The sequence below is a fragment of the Natator depressus genome, chromosome 7, assembly GCF_965152275.1.
Source record: "Natator depressus isolate rNatDep1 chromosome 7, rNatDep2.hap1, whole genome shotgun sequence".
Taxonomy (NCBI): domain Eukaryota; kingdom Metazoa; phylum Chordata; order Testudines; family Cheloniidae; genus Natator; species Natator depressus.
In genome coordinates this window covers 109,648,336-109,674,048 of record NC_134240.1, presented here as the reverse complement: position 1 = coordinate 109,674,048, position 25,713 = coordinate 109,648,336, and the positions used below count along the sequence as shown (strand labels likewise).

Below are 25,713 nucleotides of genomic sequence, written 5' to 3'. Positions count from 1 at the left end.
TTTGTTTCCCAGAGAGCAATCGATAAGTAACCTTTTGATGCACTCACCATGGGGCAAATTGATGCTTGATGTAACTCCATTCAAGTCAATGTAGTTTCAGCAGAAATAATTTGGTCCAAGAAGTATATAAATGGGGGAATATATACACAGATATAAATGTATTATCTAATAAAAAATGCCGAGCTGAGAATAGGGTGCTGCAATAGTTTACGGTAGAAAAATGTGTACAATAGAGAGAAACTGATTTATATACTTTCATTTACCAAAATGTTTAAAATCAATTGTCCACGAGTCTCAGCCACAGAATGCTCTTTAGAATGTTTTTCTAAGGACCTGATCTACAGACCTGCCAAGCACCCATTACTCCAGTTAAAGTAAATGGGAACTGCAAGTGCTCAGGACTGCTGAAAAATTAGGCCCTTGGTCACTTTAAACCTGCGAAAATAAACCCACCACTGCATCTGAACATGTTTAAAAACACACACAAACAAAAACAGATCAAGTCCCCTATGATGACCACATTGATTCATCCTACCAGCACCACGTGTTGGCAAATACCTGAGTAAATAGAGAAACATTATACTGAGCCTTGGGCTTTACTGGACCAAGAGAGGGAGAGAATTCCAGAGCCCGGAACCACCTTGCAGGACTCAGCTCTAATACGGAAAACTGGACTTTTAGTCGAAACTTACTATTTATTGTGTAAGTGCAGCATAAAGAGCCATTCTAATTTTGTTGCAGGCAGCAGTTTCATTATGACATTTACACACAGTGTAAATAATTTGATGACATTTCCTAATGCTACTGACAAGCTGTTTGCAATGACGAGGAAAACTTTAATAATCTGAGTTATGACATAACAAAGTGGCACTGATATTACCGGAGAGTTCCCATGCGAATGAATGAATGCAGTTGATGATACTGAGAGGCAGAAAACGTGTTTATAGAAAGAGGCTGCGGGAATCTAGCCTCTTACACTCCATTCATCTTTGGATTAATGGTAAGTGTTTTCATTACTAGAACAGAAATGATTTGCTAACCAGTGAATGATTAATTATATGTAGGAACTTTGTAACACAAGATTTCATCTATCAAAAGGCCCCTCCTGAAATGTTTTAAAATATATTGGGGTGTGCATGTTTTATTTTTACAATGTTAACCTCATACTGTCCTTTTGGGGAAAAGATTGTGGCATAATTTTACAAGTCTAGTCCCAATAGCAGAAAAGACAGTGAAAGCTTAGGAAGGTTCTAGTATTTGGGAATGTGTTTTGTAGTCACAGAACCCAGATTGAGAGTTCTTGCAAAGAAACAGGGAGCAGGAAGAGGAGGTGGTTAAGAAGAGTTACAGGCCATATGGTTTAGGCTGCAAGAAAAGATGAAGCCAGAAGTTGGGGGGTGAGGGATGGGTGTTTTCTCCATTAAAAAAACCTTTATTCTAGATAGTGTCATGATATATAGAATAACAGTCCTTTTAAATGGGATATTTATAAAAGAAAATGTTAAATTATAGACCCAAGCAAACAGACATTCACACAGTTCAAGTTCCAGCTTCATCTCTCTTGTTTATCAGGGACCATATCCTTTATCACACTACATAGCACACAGACATCTAGTGGCTGTAACAAATGATAAACAAATATTTAATCACTGATAGCTTGTAAATTGTTTACCTAAGGCAGTTGCAAGAGTCTGGTCATAGGTCCAGACTGAAATCTGGAATACTACAAGTCCCCGAAACAAACTATTAACATTTAAAATAAAAATAAATTTAGTTAAATTGGTGCAACCTTCTTGCGTGGACATTTTAAACTCAGTTACAGAGTGACTGAAATCAATTTAGTTTTATCAGTCTTAGCCTCTCAAAATTAGTTAAGATCATTGACACAAGTGATTTGCATAGATTTAACTCAAACTATTTAGAAACTGATTTGATTATATCAGTGAAATTTCTGAGTTTCCAGAAACATCAACAAGTGATTTTGTTAAAGGATTTGGAAGCCAGAGTGCCTCACATGATGCTTTAACATCTACCAACTTCATTAACTCCACTACTCTTGCACATCTATTTCTTATTATAATTTCCACATTTTGTTCCACTGCTTCAAAATCTGGGTAAAACTCGGAAAGCCAAATGCTCATAGAATGTGAACTTTTTTTATAAAGGAGAATCTACATAGAAATGACAGCTCATGATGAATGAGACTATCGAGAGTTATAGCAGCTATTGATAACATATTTTGGATATTAAATCTCAAGCTTCAAGGTTTAAGTCAATCTCTCCAATTTAGGGATTAGGAGGAGACCTAATGTTGAGGACAGACTGTCCCACAGTTGCCTAATGCCTGGCTGTTTGCATCTTGTTCTGAAGCATCCAGTGCTGGGGTTGGCAAAGACTGGATACTACATGGACCATGGGTCTGATCCAGTATGGCAATTTATATGTTTCTCTGATGAATCAAGCCATTATTCCTCCATTGGAAAAGCCAGATGGCTGCCATTATATTAACAATAATATCCTACTCTGCATGTGGGAGAGAGAAAATGGAAGGTGTAATCTATAGTAATAGGATAGTATTTCTTTAAATAGTCTGTGAGCCCATTAATGGTGCTCACGGTGTTCCATGTTTTCAAAGCCACCAGAAACCAGTCAGAACAGCAGTATGTGCATAGCTAGGCCTTGCACGTCTGTGTATATTAAGTAAACCTGGCTGTTGGACTCAGCAGTGCCCGGGTGGTTTCTTCATTGTTTTGTTTAAAGAGCAAAAGATACAACAGAAGGAAAGCAGCACTATAGATTCTCTCAGTACTATAATATGAAAATGGAAGTTTAAAGCATCCATGGGAGGAGAAGGCTCAAGCAACAATAAAAATAAATAAATGAATAAACGAATGACTGTAGCCCATAAAAATGAGAGCTTTTATTATAGACTATATCTTAGTGCATTTAAATCATCACACCCTTTCACCAAAATTCCCGAAGTACCTGAGTGTACTTCATATGGGAAGGAGCCAATCCATTTTACCAATTTTAAACTTCTGTTTCCCAAGGATTATTACTCTAGGATAAAAACGTCCTCCAGGGCAAAGCCTGACACACAAAAAGTCTGTGCTTCGGAATAATTTTTGTTTTGTGAAATTTGAGAGCAATGCATCTGAGCATGGCTGAGTTACAGAACCCACAAAGTTGGAGCTTATTTGCTTGCTCTTATAAACCCTCAACAGTTTAACTTTTAAAATGAAATTTGCCCATCTGTGCGTCTCGGGGTGCTGAGGACCAAGAGCTCGACCCTTTGTGAGAAATTAACAGCTCTTTACATGTAACAGTTAACTGATTGCACTGCAATTTCTCCCCTCCATAGAGGGCAGGGTGACTCCACATCCCATTGCAAATCCTTTGGAACTTCCACTCTCACATTAAGAGCTCTGCTGCTGATGCAGTAACAGTTCTCATGTCTTAGAGGACTGCGTGAAATTTACTTTACCAATCCCAGGAATATATTGTGTATCAAAGGCTCACAAAGCACCCACAGGGACTGTCTGAACAGAATGTTTCACTATTACCTTCAAAACTAGCGCATATCAAACTTTAAGCTGCATTTCTTCACAATCCTACCCAGGTAACATAAACACAAGGGCAGCCGTGATTATTAGTTGCAACAAGTGATCATTTGTCTGTTCCCAGTACAATACAGGGGAAATATGGATGCCCTGTTCACACCAAGTGAGAATTTATACACTCTTCAATCCATCATTGCCTCCCACCGTGGTTTGTCATTTACACCAGTGCAAAGCAAGTACAAAATATTACCCAATGAAGGATTATATTGTTTTAGACTCATACTGCAGAGACATAAGTGATGACACAAGGTGGAGAATGAGGTTTCACGTACCTAACAGGCAGCACGGACTTCCACCTTTGAGCTTCCAGATGCAGGAGTTGAGAAGATGACACTGGTATTCAAATTAATACCATAGTGCCTCTGCAAATGCTGATCAGCAAAAACACATGTTCAGTTTTTTAGATATTCTACGAAAGGCCAGATTTTCCTTAATGGGAATAGTCCCATGGACTTCAACATAACTCGTGTGAGTTAGAGTTGCAGTGTTTAACCCACAGTCATCAAAATGAAATTGCTTTAGTCTACAAAATGTTTTGTATGGTGGCTGCATATTTGTTCAGATACAAAAACTCTGGCAACCACATTTTAGTGCGCAAAGTACACTGCACATGTGCACATTATAATCAGCACATTATCTGTCGGTATCTGTGTGCTGCATATCTACTGATCATTTATTATGGTTTGAGAATATACACATGCCTATACATACACATACACACATCTAAACATGCATACACACACATGTGCAAGGAAAACAAAACAGCAGATGTATAATATGGGAAAATACACAGACTCAAAGGAACTCCTCGGAAAATGGAAGAGCTGTGGAAAGAGAATCAGGATAGAAAAGAGGAAAAAAGACGAAAAGCCATAAATGTGTGGTATCTGCTACCCTCCTCATCCAGTGCAAAGAATACCTTATATTCTTGCTCATTTTTATTTACAAAAATTCATCCCATAACTCCTTAAACTTGATCAGATCATAATTCAGTGTATCAGCTCCTCAGGAGTGTTGTGTATTGAAAACTAAAAATTATAAGCTCTCACTTTAAATTCTGGTCCTGCCTCCAGGCTAGGGGGCTCTACAGGGAAGTGTGAGGTCTGGGCCTAGCAGACCCAGTCTGAAGAAGAACCGACTTACAGTAAGGTGGGATGAGTTGTGTTTCTCTGTTTTAGGGAGCAGCTTGTTTTTGTTTCTCTCTCTTTTTGTTTCTTGTGTGTTCTGAATTCTAAGAAATAAAGTAGTGTTAAGTTGCAAGCTTCCAGCAAGGTAACTGTATGTTTTCCTCTAATATTTTTGCATGTATGCTGTGAACATGACAAGAGGAGACTATTTCGCCCATGCACTGAAGCCAAATTTTTAATATTCATATTTATATCTTTAGAGGCATAATGCATATAAAAAGCAACTTGTCTTTACTTTGTATTTTATCCTGAAGGGTATCTAGCTTGAGAACCTCAGCTGACTGCAACAGTGGCAGAATGACATGCAGGTCACTTATCAAATAAAACCAACACCTTAATCTCCACCTGGAAAGCAATACGCAGCCAATGCATATCACAGAGCACTAGTGTTGTCCGTCCCTTGAGAGATAAACCACTAGATAAGTGATGCACCAGTCTGCACAAACATCAGTTTTAGACTTGGCTTAAGGTGCAGTCCAATGCAGTTGTTTAATCTTGAGGTGACAAACGTACAGATGACAATTGCAAAGTCCACATCTGAAAGAAACCCTCACAATCTCCTGGCCAGATAAAGATGAAATAAGAGAGACGTGGTCACTGATGTAGCTGGATCCTGACCCACTGATGGCTTTGGAGTTCAGGCAGCACCAAGCCCTCTGCCAAGGCAGCGGAGAGAGCAGTACATTAGAAAGATGCGTCAATGGCAGCTAACCCCACTGAGATGAGCAGCCACATTCTGCACAGCCTGGAGCCCCTGCACTGTTTCCCTGTTCAGTCCCAAACACAGCAAGTTCCAACAATTTGATCAGAAAGCGACCGTCACATGGATCACTACTGCCAGATCTTTATCTGGGAGTTAGAGGAAGATTTTCCTAGCAAGCTGAACGCAGAAGAAGGCTTTTTCCACTACTAATACCTCATCATCTAGGCTCAATGGTGAGTTGAACATGGCCCTGAGGCTTTGACTTCTTTGACAAATGGCAAGATGGAGAGGGAAGACATGGTTATAGCTAGATAGTCCCCTTTTTACCAGCATCACCTCAGTTTGAGCCAGCTGTTCTTCTAGGCATTCTGATCTCTTGTAGGCATTCTGATCTCCTTGTGATGGCACTAACTGTGTCTGTGGAAAGTAAATACACAACTTGGTACAATTAGTATATAACTGTCAGTTGAACCTGTGGCCTTTGTCCACCTCTTCAAATGGTCTCATGTGGAGGCTGACAATGGAGACAGGATGGATCCCTGTAGAATTCTGAAGGTGAGGACTTTTTGGAAGGGGAAGGATCTCTCATTCTCTGGGACCTGTTGGAGAGGATTGACCGGAGCCATTTCAGTGCTGGGCCATCTACTACAGCTGTATCATGTGGATGGGTCAGTAGCACCTTGTGGAGTTGAAAGCAGCAGAGGTTACTAGTATTACTCTTCCCACTGAAGCTTCATTATTTGTAGTATTTGAGTCCAGAACAGCTGGTCACCACAGGTATAGCCATAGGATATGCGCAGTCTCAGAATCGCTGCTCACTGTCTTTCAAACTGTACCCAACGGAAGCTACATCAGAAAAAGAATATGGCTCTAAGAGGAAATGACAAAGGCTAAGAAGTTCAGAATTAACCATCCTCTTGTACCTGAGTTCTCCAGTGCCTTCCTTAACTCCCTGATTATATTGTGCTTGCCTTTAAGAAAAGCCCTATGGAAATATAAAAGGATTCTATAGGAACTATTCTAATAGTCTACAGAATGTAATAGAAAACAATATCCTTTCTACTGGCTTTTTTAACCATCCTATAGAATGTGACAATGGTAGTTTTCTAGAGAATAGTTTTCTATTAAACCATATAGAATGATTCAAACCAAAAATAAATATATAAATAAAATGCTAGAGAAAAAGCTATAATTGTCCATTACATTCTATAGGACTCTCCATAAAGATAGATTTTAGAGGACCCATAACTGTATCATTCTCTTTCTTTGCCATCTGTCAATCTTCTAGTGTTCCATAAATGAAACTCTACATAGATGACTCATTTCACTATGATGGGATTCCACTTATCTTAATCTCTGAAGTCTTTAGGAATTTTCCCCTAGATGATTAATTCAAGGCAGTAAGCTTGTAAATGCCATAAGAAAAAAATGATTGATAACTTTACACTCATAAGTAATAGAAATGATGCTAATGCTAGGTATAAATTATGTTAACCAAATGCACAGATTGTTTCCTCCTTTATTAGATTCAATTTCTTCTTGTTTTCTCCTTTTATCTCATTTTTTTTTTAATACGTAAGGCACCAGTGGCAGATCTTCTGCCTCACATATCAGGGAAATCGCTCATTTCAACAGCAAAGTAGCATGCCATAACAAGGCATTCAATCCCAGCAGGAGGTGCCCCACAACCTCAAATTTAGACAACAGATAAGCTGAAGTTTTTTCAAGTGCATAAAGGTTTCTAAATAAGAATTTCACCAGGCAAATGGAAGCAGTAGCTCAGCTGGTGGGGCGTGTGCACAATATACTGCAATCAGAACAGGTTTAGGAGCATCATCGAACGTGCCTCACGTCACCAACTTACAAAGATGTAAAGAAGCAACTTAAAAACATAAACAAACGTGGCATTTGTATTAGGTACTGACAGAATCCCAAGATTTCCATCAGATCACTAGCATGGAGTCATTCATGCTCTTACTGTGGTCCTTTTAGAAATATACTTCATAAAGAAAGCTTCGGAGCATGGGAGCAGCACGCTCTTCCAGAACCTGTTCTGTGAGGAGGACCTCTGCCTATAAAGCCTAGTACTGACATCCTGGAGGGTAAACAACTAGGAACTTACACTGATTTGGAACTCTTAGGACTGTCGTAGCACAAATAACTGGGGATGGGTGGTTGTGACATAGTCCCTCTAATGGAACCTTGCTTAACATCTAAACCCCTACTATGGTGGTGGGTCCCAGTGTTTGAACCTCAAAGTCAGCTGGACCCACCATGATTCTGCAGGGGCAGCCATACATATCAAATGCCTGCTATTCAAACTCACACCCACTTCTGAATTAATAAAAAGATCAATTCTGCTCTCTCTTTCTTTTTTGCATTTCTAAAATTTTAGTTACGTTATTAAGAAGTGTATACAGGATTGTATTCATGTAGTAAACCACTGGATACAATACAAAGAATTACAATCTGCTATAGTACCATATTAAAACAATTGTTAAAACAGTTAGCTTTTGTTTAAAGAGACACTATCCAGGAATATACCCATCAGATTTTTCTGTTTAACAGGCTGTTACCATATTACAGACTCATTACAATGTCTATAATATGTCATTTCTAGAGATTTTATTAAATTGACTAAAATCCCTATATACTCACCTATATACTAGACCAGGCTTGTCTATCAAATATTAATATTTTAAAAAAATGGACAGGTGTGCTGGTTTTTTTGTAGGTGAATGTGCTTTGTCTGAGTGTTAAATAAAAGGTAACCAAATATCTTAGTATCTATCTGTCCTCTATTTTGCTGCATATGTAACTGGCATGTTAATTTTTCCATTATCACAACCTCCCATATTTTTTGAGCCATTCCTCTATGGTTGGGCTATTTTTCTCTTTTCCAATGAGAGGCTACCAATGGCCAAGCAGCTACCAGCAAGGATTAATTCTTTTTCTGTTTTGTGACCATTTCAGCTAGGGAGCCCTAAGAGGATTACCAAAGGATCATTTGGTAAATATCCAACAATTTGTGGTATTTGGTTATGGAGTGCCTTTCAGTACTCTCTAATGCCTGGACATGTGTACCATATATGCATAAAAGCTTCTCTTTCACCATAATTTCTCCCACATTTATCCCCATTCAATCTCTATACATCTTTTAACCTGAGTGGTGTGAAGTACATCAAAACAGGATCTTAAAGACATTTTCTTTTACTATGCTATAGACTGAGGTTGCTGGTACTGTTTTCCACCTCAAATCCCATTCCTTTGGGGCAATTTGTCCTAGTCCTTTACCTAGATTGTCATATTTGGACATTTTTTTGTTAGGAGAGTTGTTTGCAAAGATTCATATAAATTAGTTACTATTTTTTTGTTTCTTAATCGACCAGATGCCATAACTCCTATTAAAGTTAACTTGTTTTATACAAAAAACTGTCTAGAAAGTTGAGATACATAATGCCTGACTTGAAATACTGGTACCAGGGGAGAGAGGGCCAGTTAAAGTTAGTTTTCATCTCTAAATAAGTCAGAAACGTTCCTCTACTGAACAGCTAGCTAACCATGTGTACTGAAGCTCTCTGGTTCACGATTTGGTTTAAGACCTGGATTTTTTGCAAGGGTGTCGATGTAACTTATGTCGCTCAGGGGGGTGGTTTTTTCATACTCCTGAGCAACATACAATCGACAAACCATCCTGATGTGTAGAAAGTAAATATGGCAGGCGACCAGCTTGGCTTAACAGTGAAATCCTTGCTGCTCTTAAATACAAAAAAGAAGCTTACAAGAAGTGGAAGATTGGACAAATGACCAGGGATGAGTATAAAAATATTGCGCGGGCTTGCAGGAGTGAAATCAGGAAGGCCAAATCACACCTGGAGCTGCAGCTAGCAAGAGATGTTAAGAGTAACAAGAAGGGTTTCTTCAGGTATGTTAACAACAAGAAGAAAATCAAGGAAAGTGTGGGCCCCTTACTGAATGAGGGAGGCAACCTCATGACAGAGGATGTGGAAAAAGCTAATGTACTCAATGCTTTTTTTGCCTCTGTCTTCACGAACAAGGTCAGCTCCCAGACTACTGCACTGGGCAGCACAGCATGGGGAGGAGGTGACCAGCCCTCTGTGGAGAAAGAAGTGGTTTGGGACTATTTAGAAAAGCTGGACGAGCACAAGTCCATGGGGCTGGATGCGTTGCATCTGAGAGTGCTAAAGGAGTTGGCGGATGTGATTGCAGAGCCATTGGCCATTATCTTTCAAAACTCATGGCGATCGGGGGAGGTCCCAGATGACTGGAAAAAGGCTAATGTAGTGCCAATCTTTAAAAAAGGGAAGGAGGAGGATCCTGGGAACTACAGGCCAGTCAGCCTCACCTCAGTCCCTGGAAAAATCATGGAGCAGGTCCTCAAGGAATCAATTCTGAAGCACTTAGAGGAGAGGAAAGTGATCAGGAACAGTCAGCATGGATTCACCAAGGGCAAGTCATGCCTGACTAATCTAATTGCCTTCTATGACGAGATAACTGGCTCTGTGGATGAAGGGAAAGCAGTGGACGTGTTGTTCCTTGACTTTAGCAAAGCTTTTGACACGGTCTCCCACAGTATTCTTGCCAGCAAGTTAAAGAAGTATGGGCTGGATGAATGGACTATAAGGTGGATAGAAAGCTGGCTAGATTGTCGGGCTCAACGGGTAGTGATCAATGGCTCCATGTCTAGTTGGCAGCCAGTATCAAGTGGAGTGCCCCAGGGGTCGGTCCTGGGGCCGGTTTTGTTCAATATCTTCATAAATGATCTGGAGGATGGTGTGGATTGCACCCTCAGCAAGTTTGCAGATGACACTAAACTGGGAGGAGTGGTAGATACGCTGGAGGGTAGGGATAGGATACAGAGGGACCTAGACAAATTGGAGGATTGGGCCAAAAGAAATCTGATGAGGTTCAATAAGGACAAGTGCAGAGTACTGCACTTAGGACGGAAGAATCCAACGCACCGCTACAGACTAGGGACCGAATGGCTCGGCAGCAGTTCTGCAGAAAAGGACCTAGGGGTTACAGTGGACGAGAATTTGGATATGAGTCAACAGTGTGCCCTTGTTGCCAAGAAGGTCAATGGCATTTTGGGATGTATAAGTAGGGGCATTGCCAGCAGATCGAGGGATGTGATCGTTCCCCTCTATTCGACATTGGTGAGGCCTCATCTGGAGTACTGTGTCCAGTTTTGGGCCCCACACTACAAGAAGGATGTGGAAAAATTGGAAAGAGTCCAGCGGAGGGCAACAAAAATGATTAGGGGACTGGAACACATGACTTATGAGGAGAGGCTGAGGGAACTGGGGATGTTTAGTCTTCAGAAGAGAAGAATGAGGGGGGATTGATAGCTGCTTTCAACTACCTGAAAGGGGGTTCCAAAGAGGATGGCTCTAGACTGTTCTCAGTGGTAGCAGATGACAGAACAAGGAGTAATGGTCTCAGTTGCAGTGAGGGAGGTTTAGGTTGGATATTAGGAAAAACTTTTTCACGATGAGGGTGGTGAAACACTGGAATGCGTTACCTAGGGAGGTGGTGGAATCTCCTTCCTTCGAAGTTTTTAAGGTCAGGCTTGACAAAGCCATGGCTGGGATGATTTAGTCGGGGATCGGTCCTGCTTTGAGCAGGGATTTGGACGAGATGACCTCCTGAGGTCCCTTCCAACCCTGATATTCTATGATTCTATGACTTAAGCAGTAGTGCAAGAGTGTCATTGGTGAGGAAAGAGAACTTAACTCTAGTTCAATCACAAACACATGGAGTAGCCTTTGGTAAAGGAGGTATATCAATTTCTGGATGGCATGATTTTTTATTAATCTATGTTAGCGTAGCAATGTTTACACTGCCCCAATTTTCTTGTTCAATAAGGGCCCAGTGTTTGGCTGGGTTAAAAAGCTCCAGTCCACTACTGCTTTGAACCGGCTGGCTTGACAGTACCACAGAATATTTGGAACAGCTAGTCCAGCCTGTTTAATAGATTTGTATAAGGTATCTGCACTCACTCTTGATCTTTTCTTATTCCATATAAATTTTACAATGTCCTTTGTTTATTCCAGATAAAACCATAGCAGGAATACAAACACAGAAAGATTTTTAAACAATTATTATTTTTAGCATTGCCTTAGAGCCGAGAGGCCCCATTGTGAGAGGTTCTGTACAAACATATGAGAGACCAGCCTTGCCCTGAAAAATTTACAATCTAAATAGATTTTGTGGATTTTAAAGCCTGAAGGGATCGTTATGATCATCTCGTGCAACTTCCTTCATAACCCAGGCCATAGAATTTGACCCAGTAGCTTCTGCATGAAACCCATATCTGGCTGAGCTAGATAGAACATATTTTTAGAAAGACATCCTATCTTATTCAAAGACTTCAGGTGATGGAATTAAATTGTTCCAAAAAACAACAGACAGACATAAAAAGACAAGACAGATTAAAAAGTGGGAGCAAAAGCCCATAGAGTTCAAATGATCACACAGCAGGTTAGTGAAGGTGCCAGGAACAGAACCTCAGTCGCCCCTAACTCCCAAGTCCAGTGCTCAATCCTCTAGACCATAGGGTCTCACAGTAAAGTAAGTACAAAGTGCAATTCAAAACTCTTTAGACTCATTTTAACTATCTAGAGAATCTTCCTGAAAGAAAAGCTTGGTGGTCTGCATATTTCACATTGTCTGTGATGTTTGCACAACAGGAAATGCAGGATTTACTACATGGCTGTTTGGAAAGCAACACAGCTGGCAAAAACGGAGTAAAGTATTGCTGGGATACTACCTCACCTTAAATACAAGACTGAAAACAAAATGTCAAAGCTTACAAAAAAGTGTCACAACAACCTGGCACAATCTACAGCCTGGAGGATTTTAGTGCAGATACAAAAAGGCTTTGAAAGGAAAAAAGGAAAATCAAAAAGAAACAGAAATACAAAAATTAAAAACACATTTAAAAACATTTCAATATATAAATGAAATGAACCCCATATTCAGCATAAAAAATAAATACTTTCTGCTCTCAGTGCAGTCAATGAGCGTGTTGCTATTAACTTCAATGAAAACAGGGTAAGGTACTCTATTTTAAACATCAGCAGGTTTCCCACCTTATGTCTTGAAGAGTGCAATACCTTCCACTTCCATGGAGATTGCCCCAGCTAATGACCATTCCAAATCGAGGTTTTCTGTTAACTTTTCATAATAATCAATCAGCCAGAATGCTGCTATGCAATCTCACTGATAGCATTTAGAGCACAGTAATAGTTTGTTAAAGGTAAAGATATCTGCACAGTTGAAGTAAATGTCTACAAATAAAATTTGTCTCACTAGCACCAATGCCTTTTCCGGTTTATTATAACTACTCTGCTTCGGATCATTTTTATGACTCAACCAGTGAGCCACATCTGTGCTTTTTCATCTAGTATTCTCAAGATCTTTTCAGTTTTACATTGTCATTACCAGAAAGAACTCTGGATTTGTATAACCTCAATTATTTGCTATGGGTGATAACCTTGTGTAGCTAGCTAACTTAATCAGAGTTTAAGCGGGCCACTGGGTTTGCATTGGCACGCTGCTCAGAGATGAATTTCACCCTCTCTGAGATCTTGTCTTCTTGAAGGAACACAGAATTCAGCCCAGTGACACCTTGGAGGCTGGATGAAAAAGAACAATCACGCTTCTCCTTTGCCATCTCCCACTCACACCTGTTGTCATACAGTACCCTATGCCTGGCACCTTTTCTGCACACCAAGCAACCTCCTTTTCCTCCTGAAAACTCCTTCCTCAAACTCGCTTCCTTCTGGCGTCCCTGCACTAATAATCTCCAATCAGGCATTACCTTTGCCCGCATCTTCATAAAAAACAAACCTACCTTTGCCCGCAAACAAACCTTTGCCCACATCTTCATAAAAAACGTCCTCTTTCCCCCCCAAAAATAGAAAACACAAAGAAACAGAATCCAGATTCTGTGTAAAACTATCCTCTCCTAAGTGCAGTTTCCTGATGTTCATTCTCCTCATTCCATCTCCCGTCGTATCATCCAAATGGCTTAAATTGCAAGCTTTTCAGAACAAAGACCTTGTTTTTTTCCATGTCTATAAAGTGCCATGCAAACCTGGGTTGTGTGACAGGGTCGGGCCGGATGGCTACAGGAGAGTAATAGACGGCAGATATATTAGCCCCAGGTTAAGTAGGTCCCTTTTCCCTGGGTAAGGTAACAGGGAAGGTTCCAGAACAATCAGGAACTTTCTGGAGACAATTAAGACAGACAGGCTGATTAGAACACCTGCAGCCAATCAAGAAGCTGCTAGAATCAATTAAGACAGGCTAATCAGGGCACCTGGGTTTAAAAAGGAGCTCACTTCAGTTTGTGGTGCGCGTGTAAGGAGCTGGGAGCAAGAGGCGCTAGGAGCTGAGAGTGAGAACGCATACTGTTGGAGGACTGAGGTGTACAAGCATTATCAGACACCAGGAGGAAGGTCCTATGGTGAGGATAAAGAAGGTGTTGGGAAGAGGCCATGGGGAAGTAGCCCAGGGAGTTGTAGCTGTCGCACAGCTGTTACAGGAGGCACTCTAGACAGCTGCATTCCACAGGATCCTGGGTTGGAACCCGGAGTAGAGGGCGGGCCCGGGTTCCCCCCAAACCTCCCAACTCCTGGTCAGACACAGGAGGAGCTGACCTGGACTGTGGGTTCATGAAAACGGCCAAACTGAGGGCTGCCGTGAAGCTCCAAGGCGAGCAAATCCGCCAATAAGTGCAAGACCCACCAAGGTAGAGGAGGAACTTTGTCACAGTTGCTAGATAAATATATGCAGTGTTATTGTAGCCATGTTGGTCCAAAGATATTAAAGACACAAGGTGAGTGAGGTAATATATTTTATTGGACCAACTTCTTCTGTCGATGAAAGATACAAGCTTTTGAGCTACACAGAGCTCTTCCTGACCTGAGGCATTACATATTAAGCAAGAGATTAGGTATAGAAAATACATCTAATGTGAACAAACAGGAAACTACTCTGGATGTATTGTTTACTATCTTTGGTTGAATAGTCACTTACTCAGCTTTCACCATGATTGTTAGATTCACACAAAAACTCTTGTCATTCACTAAACAGGAAGACTCCAATGACTTTTGTTTCTTTAAATGTGCATTATATTGAGAAACATTTTCCCTCTCACAATTTTTAGGAATACCAAAGATGCTCTTGAATCCAGACAAAATCAAAAAGATTATAGGAGAAAGGGAGAACAGGGTAATATGGAAAAGTCCAACTGTGAAAAGCAATAAATAAAACAACAACAGATGGTCACATGGTACTGAGTGTTATCAGTAAAGCCCTTGACATTCTACAAGGCTAAAAGTCCTACATTTGCTCACAGATGAGGAAATAGAAGAATGTCAGCAGTTGGAGAACGACAAGGATGGTGTCAAATTTCAACATTCATTGGCAGAGCCAACAGTGAGTCTGTAGACTAGGATTAGTGGGTTAGTATCTAAGTGACATCTCATAGCTAAAACAAGAACTAACCTGTTTATCTTTATTGCCTGTTTCTTGATACTGAAAATGTTTCAGCAATTGGATTTTTTGGTAACAAGTGGTATTAATAGCTCTAGATCCCAGAAGAAAAAGGACTACATTTGAAAGCGTGATGCAATGGCAGAAGACAGCAGACCTTTTAGAACCATGGAAGAATTCTCCATGAAACTGTTGTAACTCCAAACAGTTGTATATTACAAACCAAGGACTTGTCTTCACTATCACGCTAAATTGGCGCTGCTGCAATCAATGCAGAGGCATCAGTTTAGCATGTTGGATGAAGATGCACTATGTCGACGGGAGCACGTTCTCCAGTTGACGTAATTAATCCACCTCAATGAGAGGCGGAAGCTATGTCAGTGGGAGAGCATCTCCTGCCAACATAGCGCAGCGAAGACATCTCATTAAGTCGATGTAAGTTATGTCACTCAGAGGGGTGGCTTTTTCATACTCCTGAGCAATGTAACTTACAATCAACTTAAGTAGTAGTGTAGACAAGGCCCAAGACATGCCTAAGTAGGTTCTTGTATTGCCCCATCACTGTAGTATCCAAGTGCCTTAGCTATATTAGGCATCAAGTTTTGAATCAGACAAAAGTTATCGACTAAACATTGAGTACTCAGATGAAAGTTACATCTCTACAGGTGGGAGACGCAAAGGACTTGATAAGACTAAAAACATAAGAGGAACAGAGCTGACTAAGTGGGAGAGCTATTACAAAGAGCTATTTCTTGAACGTAACAGTTCCATGAGGACAATACTGGAAATTTTTGTAAACTGTACTCCCTACTGTTTTGATTACAGTGTGTGCACTCTTCAAGGTATCCATGGAAACTTAAGAAAGAGGAGTTAGATTTGTTAGATCTATTTGCCAGTCTGGTACAACCACAGCTATTTAAATCTTTAAGAGTGGAGACAGCTAAGATGAAATACAACAGATCAAACTGTTAGCAGACAGATCAGGAATGCATTTCCCACCCAACTCAGTAGTATAGGACATCAAGAACATTTTAAAGAAATTGTGATATTTAAGCTCTCATACTTGGTGTTACAGACAACAGCCCAGTCCCTACAGTGAACAGGCATAGGCCCATTTCTCTACCCACTCCCAAGATAAAGGATGCCAATACCTGGTGTCGTGTGACATAAGGCCATGAAAGAGAGGGCAGCATGGGGAACACTGGATGGTACAAGAAACTGGAGATCCTCCCAATGGAGAGAGAGTAGGTGAATGACATGCACTACACATCCCCATCTTCCAGTGGAGACATGGTGTGGGTGAGTGGTATCCAAACCCCAGCAGAGAGAGTAAGATTGTGGGATAGATGATCTAAACCCCCAGAAGGTGAGAGAATGCAGGTGATGCTGCCAGAAGATGCTGTGGGGCATGGGGCATGGTACAGATTTCCCCACATTGTTCCTCCACTGAAAGGTAATAAATAGTGGGTCTCTAGGTCGTTTCTTCCAAAAAGGCAACTGCAGGTAGGACAGTTCATTGAGGGAGTTTTGGGGGTGGAGGAATATGGGTCTTCATGGATGGGATGATGGTACCCACACAGTCTGATAAGCATGTACAGTTCTGGATGATTATCTGAACCCCAAACCTTTTAAAGGTCCTTCTAGCAATTTTAAAATAACTTAGAAGTTCAACAAAGATATACAGAACAACCCTTTAGAGCAGTGGTGGGCAACCTGCAGCCCACCGCAGCTCCCATTGGCTGGAAACGGCAAACCGTGATCACTGAGAGCTGTGGGGGCCGTGCCTGCGGATGGTCAACGTCAGCAAGCTGTCTCGCGGCCCGCAATCAGATTACCCTGATGGGCTGTATGCAGCCTGCGGGCCACAGGTTACCCACCACTGCTTTAGAGTCTATAGGCCTTAGCTCCTTGGTCTTTGGAGAATTGCTGCTGGAAAAAATAGTGTGTGTGGCCAACAATGGAAGAGAGAGAAGGTACAGAGTTGACTCTTAACATGTGGAGTGTTACTGTTAAGGATTCTCTCTTCAATATAGCTGAGAGTAGGGAATTTCCAGTGGCGTTGGGTAAGCTCTGCTTTGTATAGTCTTGAAATCAGATTCTGGCCCCAAATCCAGAGCCTTTGAGCTGTCACAGTGGCTCTAAAGGGCCAATAAAGCTGTCTTCCTGGCCTTGGTCCTAATTCTTCACTGTCTTGCATGCTATAGTCATTTTCACCTGTGCAAAGTGTCAGGTCCTCTGCAGTGACCAAGTTGTGCTCAATGCTGAAGGCATAGGGGTGAGAGCTAGGGGAGGGACAGATGGTTCTAAGCCACTTTTGTGGCTGCGGGATTCTGGAGCTGCAGAGAGTCAATCTAGACCTTGATGTAATTTATCACGGCCTCAAGGTTGCTCAAAGTTATAATCTCAGTTAACTGGCTTTAAAGCTGCTGTGACACTATAGCAGTGCAAATCAGCCATAATGAAGCCAAGGATCTGAGCCAGTGAGTGGGAAGTGGCTACTGTAACACACTGCCTGACCCAAATGGTAGACAGGACGCAAGGCAGTGGAGAATCGGACCCAGCAACTTCCAAAAGCAATTCTCATACGTCCTTGACCCACCCTTATGCAGTCCTAAATAGTGCTACTCGGGAGACAAGAACAAAGGCCCTCTGTGCTGAGAGCTCTCTCTCCTGTCCTTTAGATTCATCTGTAAAGAGCATTTCAGTGCAAACAAGTGTTTTTAGACTGACTGCATTTTACTTTTCTGTTATGTGATAACATTTTTTAAAAACGCTCTGAACCTAACTTGGGAGGAATTTCTTGTTACAATATCTATTTATCAACCATTACCAGTTCACTGTGGCAATCCTACTTTGAAAACACTGCATTATCTGTTTTAAAAATACCTTGTGGTAAAATAAATGGAAGCTTTTCACTATATCTGTCTCACATATATGCATTACTATGCCACTCATCACCACAGCAAATGTGAATATTTATCAGCAGTCATATCATAATATCATTCTTTTTTAACCAAAGTATGAGTCTGATCTACTCATTGATTTTGCTCTTGAGCGTAAATCTTAATCAAGTGAATAGTCCAGCTCACTTCAGTGGGACTGAGTAAAATGTATTCCTATGAGCACAGCTGGTCGGAACAGACTCTGTTGGTCTGATCCTCAGCTACGGCAGAGGAGTGCTTGGCACATCTGAGGGACAGACTCAAAGGTACCCATTGTATTCCCCTCCCCCCATCCTGAGGCTGCCCTGACACAGTGTAGAGCAGAACGAAGGCTCCCAGGAGCACTTATGGCAGCTGATAGTCACCAGGACACAGAAACAGCAGCCACAGGAATGTTACAGAAGCCCAATACAGTAACTCCTCACTTAAAGTCATCCCAGTTAACATTGTTTCGTTATTAGGTTGCTGATCTATTAGAGAATATACTCATTTAAAGTCGCGCAATGTTCTGTTATAAGGTTGTTTGGCTTGCCTCATTCCGCCTGCCTGGCGCCCCTGCCAAGGAACGGGGTTGGGGCGCGGGGGCTTACCCCACTCTCCCCGCCTGGCATTCCAGCCAGGGAGCGGGCAACCCCCGACCCCGCTCCCTGGCAGGAGCGCTGGGTGGGTGGAACAGGGGGACCTCCCACGCCCCGACCCCACTTCCCGGCTGGAACGCCGGGCGGGCGGAGCAGGGCAAGCCCCCCACGTCCTGACCCCGCTCCCTGGCAGGAGCTCCAGGCAGGCGGAATGGGGCAAGGCCCTACACCCCAACCCCACTACACCCCTGCCTCAACCAAGCTTCACAATCATCACTAGGAAGTCCAATATTAAATTGTTTAAAATTATTTAAAACTTATACTCTATATGTATATAATGTCTTTTGTCTGGCAAAAAAAATTTCCCTGGAACCTAGCCCCCATCCGATTTACATTAATTCTTATGCTGAAATTGGAAATTGGATTCGCTTAACATCGTTTCGCTTAAAGTAACATTTTTCAGGAACCAAACTACAACGTTAAGTGAGGAGTTACTGTACTTCAGATTTTCCCTATGTGATGGTGACACCTCTCCCCCAAGGGCAATATTCCCATTATTTAGGGTGCACCAGAGTGCTCGTGCAAAGTGGCTGCATCGTGCACTCCAGGATCGGGGCCCGTATATTTAAGAGCTTTGGAATTCTCTCATATTAGTTCTGCCTGACACTCTACCATCTTTCCTGTTGGTGAATTCAAGCTGAACAGACCTGAGTGTCAGTCAGCAACCTCGATTTAACTTCTTTAATCTAATGAGGTTGTTAGATGGAAAGCTGATGAATGCTATACAAAGCCTAATAAATAAGTAAATAATTATGAAGAGACAAATAGGTCAAAACGCAGCATTTAACAAAGAGGTGTAAGGCACTTACCTGCAAACTTGTCGCAATTGTAAAATTAAATTTACATTAAAAAAAAAAAAAGGAAATACAGCCCAACAGTTTCCTCACAAAATTTGCTAACAGTTTACAGAACAGCATGTCAATGGATTAAGATCTTTCCTCTCCTAATCTCAAAACTGTGCACTTACATGAAACTGCTTTCTTCTATTCGTGCTTTCCATAATTATTTATTGAGACCAAGAGTGACCTTAGCACAGTGTAAACATACAAATATTCACGGCTCCTGTTCTACAGAGCATACAATCTAGTATAGACAGAGAGGGATTTTCAAAAACACTTAATAGGAGACTAACTCTACCTCTCACTGAAGTCAAGAGTAAAACTCCCACTGTTAGAGTTAGGCTAACACCATTTTTGGAAATCCCACCTACAGGGCTGATTTCCTGCCTGGAGTTCCTCCACTGAAGTCAGAATAATGTCAGTGATGAGTTTAGCTCATACTGCATGAGAAGAGTCCAGACACATGTACTGAAGGTGGACGGGATACCAGTGGGATAGTAAGGAAGTGCTGGAACCGTTCACCAGTCACGCTGCACGCCTTTGCAGAAAAACTGTGTTTTAAGGGTGGATTTGAACGAGCGGGGGGGGGGGGGGTTGTTTGGTGCACAGGAAGAGAGTAGGGAACACCATGCAAGATGAGAAAAAGGGTGGGGAGGATACAAAGGGAGTGGTTGTGAGAGAGGCTTGGTATGGCACAGGGAAGTGATTCTCCACCAGGAGTCCGGGTTCCCTTGGGGGTCTTCGAGCAGGTTTCAGGGGGTCTGCCAAAATAAGCCAGACAGCAAGGCCAGCCTTAGACTCACTGGGGCCTGGGGCTGAAGCCAAAGCCCCATCACCCTGGACTGAAACTGAAGCCCAAGGAACGTCGCTTTGTGGCAATTGCCCTGCTTGCTGCCTCCGAATACCAGCCCTGGCTTTGAATCTACTGCATATGCAGAAAAAGAGTTGTTGTGACACAGGCGGGCCGTGGAGTTTTTATAGCGTGGGAGGGGTGGGGGAGGGTGGTTTGAGAAAGAAAAAGGTTGCGAACCCCTGGCATAGGGAACTGGGGAAAACAAAATCAGGCATGTGGCCAAGAGAGGAGTTGTGCACAGCCTTGAAGGAAAGGCCCAGAAGCCTGAACCTAATGCAGCAGGAGAGGTGAAGCCCATAATGGGAATCAAAGTTGACAGCAACATGCCCAAAACAATGAGGAGAAGCTGACGTTGGCAAGTCACATGAGAACCTCAACTGAGGAAATCTGTGATCACGCAAAAAAATCACTCAACAAAAAATGATGGGGGTGATGAATGTCATTAAAATCTTTTAAAATGTTTTATCCTAATTTGAATAAAAATGACGTTGTGAGAGAACTGAATGGATTCAAATTCCACCTTTTACAGTTATGGGGCCAGATTTGATGCACCTGAGGCAACAGTCCTGTCCTCCTGCATAAAGGCTGCTCTAACTTGCAGTGACAGTCCATTTCCCAAAGAGGTCACGGCAGCTCCTGGGGATAGCTGTGGTGTAGGGATACCTTAGCCACTGTCGCTACATTGGCTCAGAGTGTGGGGGAATAGGAGCTGTTACATCAGATCTATACCACCTGAGTATGCCCCTATCTTCATAGATTCCAAAGCCAGAAGGGACCATTGTGATCGTCTAGTCTGACTTCCCGCATAACAGGCCATAGAACTTCCCCACCAAAATTCTTTTGAACTACAGCATATCTGGGGAAAAAAAATCCAACCTTGACTTTAAAATTGACCGTGAAAAGCCTATTATCAAATATTTGTTCCCCGTGAAGGTACTTATAGGCTGGGATCAAGTGACTCCTTAACCTTCTCTTTAAGGTAAATAGGTTGAGCTCCTTGAGTCTTGGCATGTTTTCAAATCCTTTCATCATTCTTGTTGCTCTTCTCCAATTTATCAACATTCTTCCTGAACTGTGGACACCAAAACTGGACACAGTATACCAGCAGCGGTCACACCAGTGCCAAATATTTAGGTAAAATAACCTCTACTCCTATTTAGGATTCCCCTATTTATGCATCCAAGGATACCATTAGCCCTTCTGGCCAGTGTCAAACTGGGAGCTCATGTTCAGCTTACTATCTGCCACAACCCCCAAATGATTTTCGAAGTCATTGATTCCCAGAAGTCCCCCATCCTGTAAGTATGACTTACTTTCTTCGTTCCTAGATGTATACATTTATATTTAGTATATCCAAATGCACGTAGTTTGCTCATGCCCGACTTACCAAGCAATTCTGATTGCTCTGTAACAGTGACCTGTCCTCTTCATTACTCACCAATCTCTAATCTTTGTGCCATCTGCAAACTTTATTAGTGGTGATTTTATATTCTCAGGTCATTGATAAAAAATGTTTAAAAGGGTAGGGCCAAGAACCGATCTCTGAGGGACCCCATTAGAAACATACTTGCTTGATGACTATTCCACATTTACAATTCCATATTGAGACCTATCAACTAGCAAGTTTTTAATCCATTTAATGAGTGCCTGTTAATTTTGTATCGTTCTAATTTTTTAATCAAAACGTTGTACTAAGTCAAAGTCTAAATATATAACATCAACACTATTACCTTTATCAATCAAACTTGTAGTCCCATCAAAAAAAATTAAGTTAGTTTGACAGGACCTATTTTCCATAAACCCAGTGTAGGACACATCCTCTGGGGCCTGATAGGCTTTAGGGAAACTTTGCATCAGTGGAGAAGCAAAATGTCATCCTAGCACAGGGCAGGGTCTGGTTCCTGGGCTAAAATGTGCTATACATTCAGGTTAAAAGCTTACCACACTGTGTACTGTTAAGTTGTTTTTTTGTAATTTTTTTTTTATCTGCTAAATTGATGTCATTTGAATATGAGCCAATGGTTTATATTTCTTTAAGATAGCGTTATTAAAGCTTTAACACAACAGTTTCTGTGAATAAAATTAGTCATGCTCATGCTAGCCAAACTGCAAATACTGCAATGCTGTGCTACTTGTAGCCATAAAAATGATGAACAGCTGGCGCATACAGCATTTTGCTATTTTACATAGGTGTGTGTCATTTTTGCAGCACACTACACTGCTGTAAATTTTTGCAGCCCTAACACTACCAATATACATACTCTCATTTAGCAGTATTTTTTTTCAGATTCCTTTTTCTCCAACTGTTTCAGTGTTCTATCGACTACAAAAGATGTAAGCATTTCTAGTATGACAAATCGTTACTTTGCTATATCGTATTCCTTCTTATAGTGGAATCCTTCCTGCTTAGGTTCTTCCTCGGACCATTTAATTTCAACATTGCAATACACCAAATTTGCAATTAACTCTGTGTAAAAATATGTAATATACTGTCATCTAACAGATGGGTGAATCTGCTTTCCACTCTTCCCTTTGTCAGCTGTCTGCTATAACAAGATTATAGTTAACTTCATCAAGCCAGAGGACACAAATCATTAGAGCCTTTATTTAAAAAAAAAATTAATTTACATGAGGGGAAGGAGAGTACTGGAGTTCCCAGCAACCCTTGGCAAGCAAAGCAACAAAAGAGCAAAGCAGATAACTTTAAGATTCAACTAGTTTTTCAAACAATGTTCTGTTCTAGAGTTTTCAAAATGGATGTTCTCGGACATTCCCGTTTACGATGCATTGCAGTTGAACTATTTCATTTGGGAATATTCTCCTCTAAGCCACATGCTAATACCATATAAACCCAGCCCTTTATTTCTCTCTACACCATCATCGAGAATTCTATTTGTGCAGAGACTGGGATTCAGAGTTACAATGTTTTCAAACCTCTGCAGCACCCACATGGAGAGGAATCAAGTACATCACGCTGGCTATATTTTATTCCCCTATAATTATTTTTTGCAGTCTGGTAATACCCATACTGTGCTGGCACCCTTTACAGACAGATGCATACAGAGTAAAAAGAAACTGAGTACTTGTGGCACCTTCGAGACTAACCAATTTATTTGAGCATAAGCTTTCGTGAGCTACAGCTCACGAAAGCTTATGCTCAAATAAATTGGTTAGTCTCGAAGGTGCCACAAGTACTCAGTTTCTTTTTGCGAATACAGACTAACACGGCTGTTACTCTGAAACCTGCATACAGAGTGTAGTTCCTTGCCCCCCAAAACATCATTGTTTTACTCCTATGCACTGTAATTTCAAATGGACCAATTTTTTTTTAATTATTAAAATCCTCCTGATCTGGATAAAAGGAGACCCAGAACAGCTCCTGTTTTTGATTTTACAAAGTCAAATCCCCATATACAAGGTTTTGCAAAACTGCTTCTGGTTTTATCCCGTCTCTGAGACCCCTTAGATTTGGAGCTCTCTGGCTGCTCCAGGATGCTGAAGATACGATGTGATCCAAATGGGGGCGGGAGGGGGGAAGAGAGATGATTCTGCATCACAAACCCCAGGTCAGATTGATGCACTGACAGGCCTGCCTCTCTATTAGCCTAAGATGCCCCTTCCCTTTATTTCAATCGGAGAAGCACCCGACTGGAACTACAAAGCGTGCCCTTGCCCAGAGTCTGACCCCCCATCCTGGGAGAGGAGACTGGCCAGTGGGAGACACGGGGAGAGAGGCCTGGGCTAGCTGGGTGGTGCACATGCCTTTGGGGAACAGCTGCTGCATTGGCAGCCTTGTCGGGGCCCGATCGCCGCGGGCCCAGCCGTACTTGCAGGGGGGCAGCCCGGAGACAGGCAGGAGACGGGCAAGCGGGGGCATCACGTTCCTCCGCATTGTGTTGCCGCTTGGCTCCCCCCGTCAGCCCCCTCCCGGCCTGCGGCACGGACTCCCTCCTGGAGACAGCGCGGGACGAGCAGCAGCGGCTGCCCCTCGGCCCCCGCCAGGGGTCATGTCCGGCTAAAGCTCTTCGGTCCCGGACTGCGGCTGGCTCGGGAGATGCGTGGCCACCCCGCCCGGGAGAGCCCGGCGGCTGCCCTGGGGAAACCGCTCGGCTGCCCTACGCGCCTGCCTCTGAGCATCAATCCCGCCCCAGGCCAGTATCCCCTCCCCGCGCCGGGAGCGGAGCGCTCCCCAGGCTCAGCAGCGCGGCCTCGGCTTGAGCCCCCGCCCAGCCCTGCCCCGCACCGTCCCACGGCCATCCGCGCGGAGCCACGCGCAGGGCTCGAGCCAGCTGCACCCAGCCGGAGCCCGAGCGGCGGCGGGGCGGGGTGGGACACGGCACAGAGTCGGTCGGGGCGAGCGCCAGCTCCCCGCAGAGCCATTTCTGCGCCGCGTAGCGCGCGTGACGCCTCCCGCAGCCGGTGTCCGCCGGCGCCCTCACTGACGGGACACGGCTGCACCGCGGAGCCGCACCCGTGCCCGGCCCCTTGCTGCAGAGGCTGAGGCGAGCCACAGCCCCATGCGCATTCACGGGGAGGTTTCCTGCATTGCGGAGGGGCTGGTGCGTGCCCGGCCGGCAGGGGCTCCCCCGCGGCAGGCACAAGGGAACGCGGTTCCTCTTACCTGCGGGGCCGCCCTCCGTCTCGGCCATGGCTGGAGTCGCCTCTCGCCCCTCTCCGTCCTGCAGCCAGAGCCCAGCAGCCGCACGCGGGGCGCCGCTCACTCCGCAGCCTGAGCCATCGCCGGCTGCTGCGGCTTCCTCCTGAGCCCAGGCGACGCTTCGCTCCTTCTTCCCTCCCCCACCCTCCTAGCGCCTTCCCACAGACGGTGCAGGGAGCCAGAGGGACGGCTCAGCGTTTGACCCCCGTGCTCAGAAGCCTTTCCTGCGGGCTGCAGGGCTGTGACTGCTCCGATTGCTGCAGAGCCCCTCCCCTGCAAGCGTGCGCTCGCTCTCCGCTTCCCCCCTCAACCAGGGCAGCCCAGGCTGCAACTGACAGAATCGCTTGTGGAGCTGCTAAATGATGGAGACGCTCAGGGAAGGGACGGATCCAGCCTAGCTTTTGAATGTGTATTTCGTTGTCATTGCTATCGCTTTCGGTGCGCAAATGAAGCTGACAGCGTCATGCGGCTAGTTCCAGACTAAGCACCCTGCCCATGGCTGAGTGGTTGGAAACTGGAGCACGCTGCTTATAGCAGGGGCTGGCCTTTGTGCACAGAAAAAACACCACCACTGCAATAGGGAATTGGAGTTAGGGCAAATGTCATTTGCAAAAGATGCACTGAGTATTTGGCTTTGTATTTTCTGTGACTAACTGCATTGCCAGCCCTGCACATTCAAAAATCATGAGATTTAAAATATATTTATTTGCTTTCAGGCCTTTAGGGAGCACTTGAGACATCTTCAAACTCTT

At 43.2% G+C, this 25,713-nt stretch overlaps 1 protein-coding gene across 1 annotated transcript in view; it reads right to left on the bottom strand.

Annotated features, from left to right (window-relative positions):
- Positions 1 to 25,251, bottom strand: part of HSPA12A (heat shock protein family A (Hsp70) member 12A) — an 85,113-nt gene extending 59,862 nt beyond the window's left edge. Inside the window, exon 1 of the mRNA XM_074959275.1 lies at positions 24,926 to 25,251. Within this exon, the coding sequence (XP_074815376.1) occupies positions 24,926 to 24,953 (28 nt within the window). The 5' untranslated portion in view covers positions 24,954 to 25,251. The remainder of the gene's footprint in view (positions 1 to 24,925) is intronic.
- Positions 25,252 to 25,713: the final 462 nt, after the last annotated feature.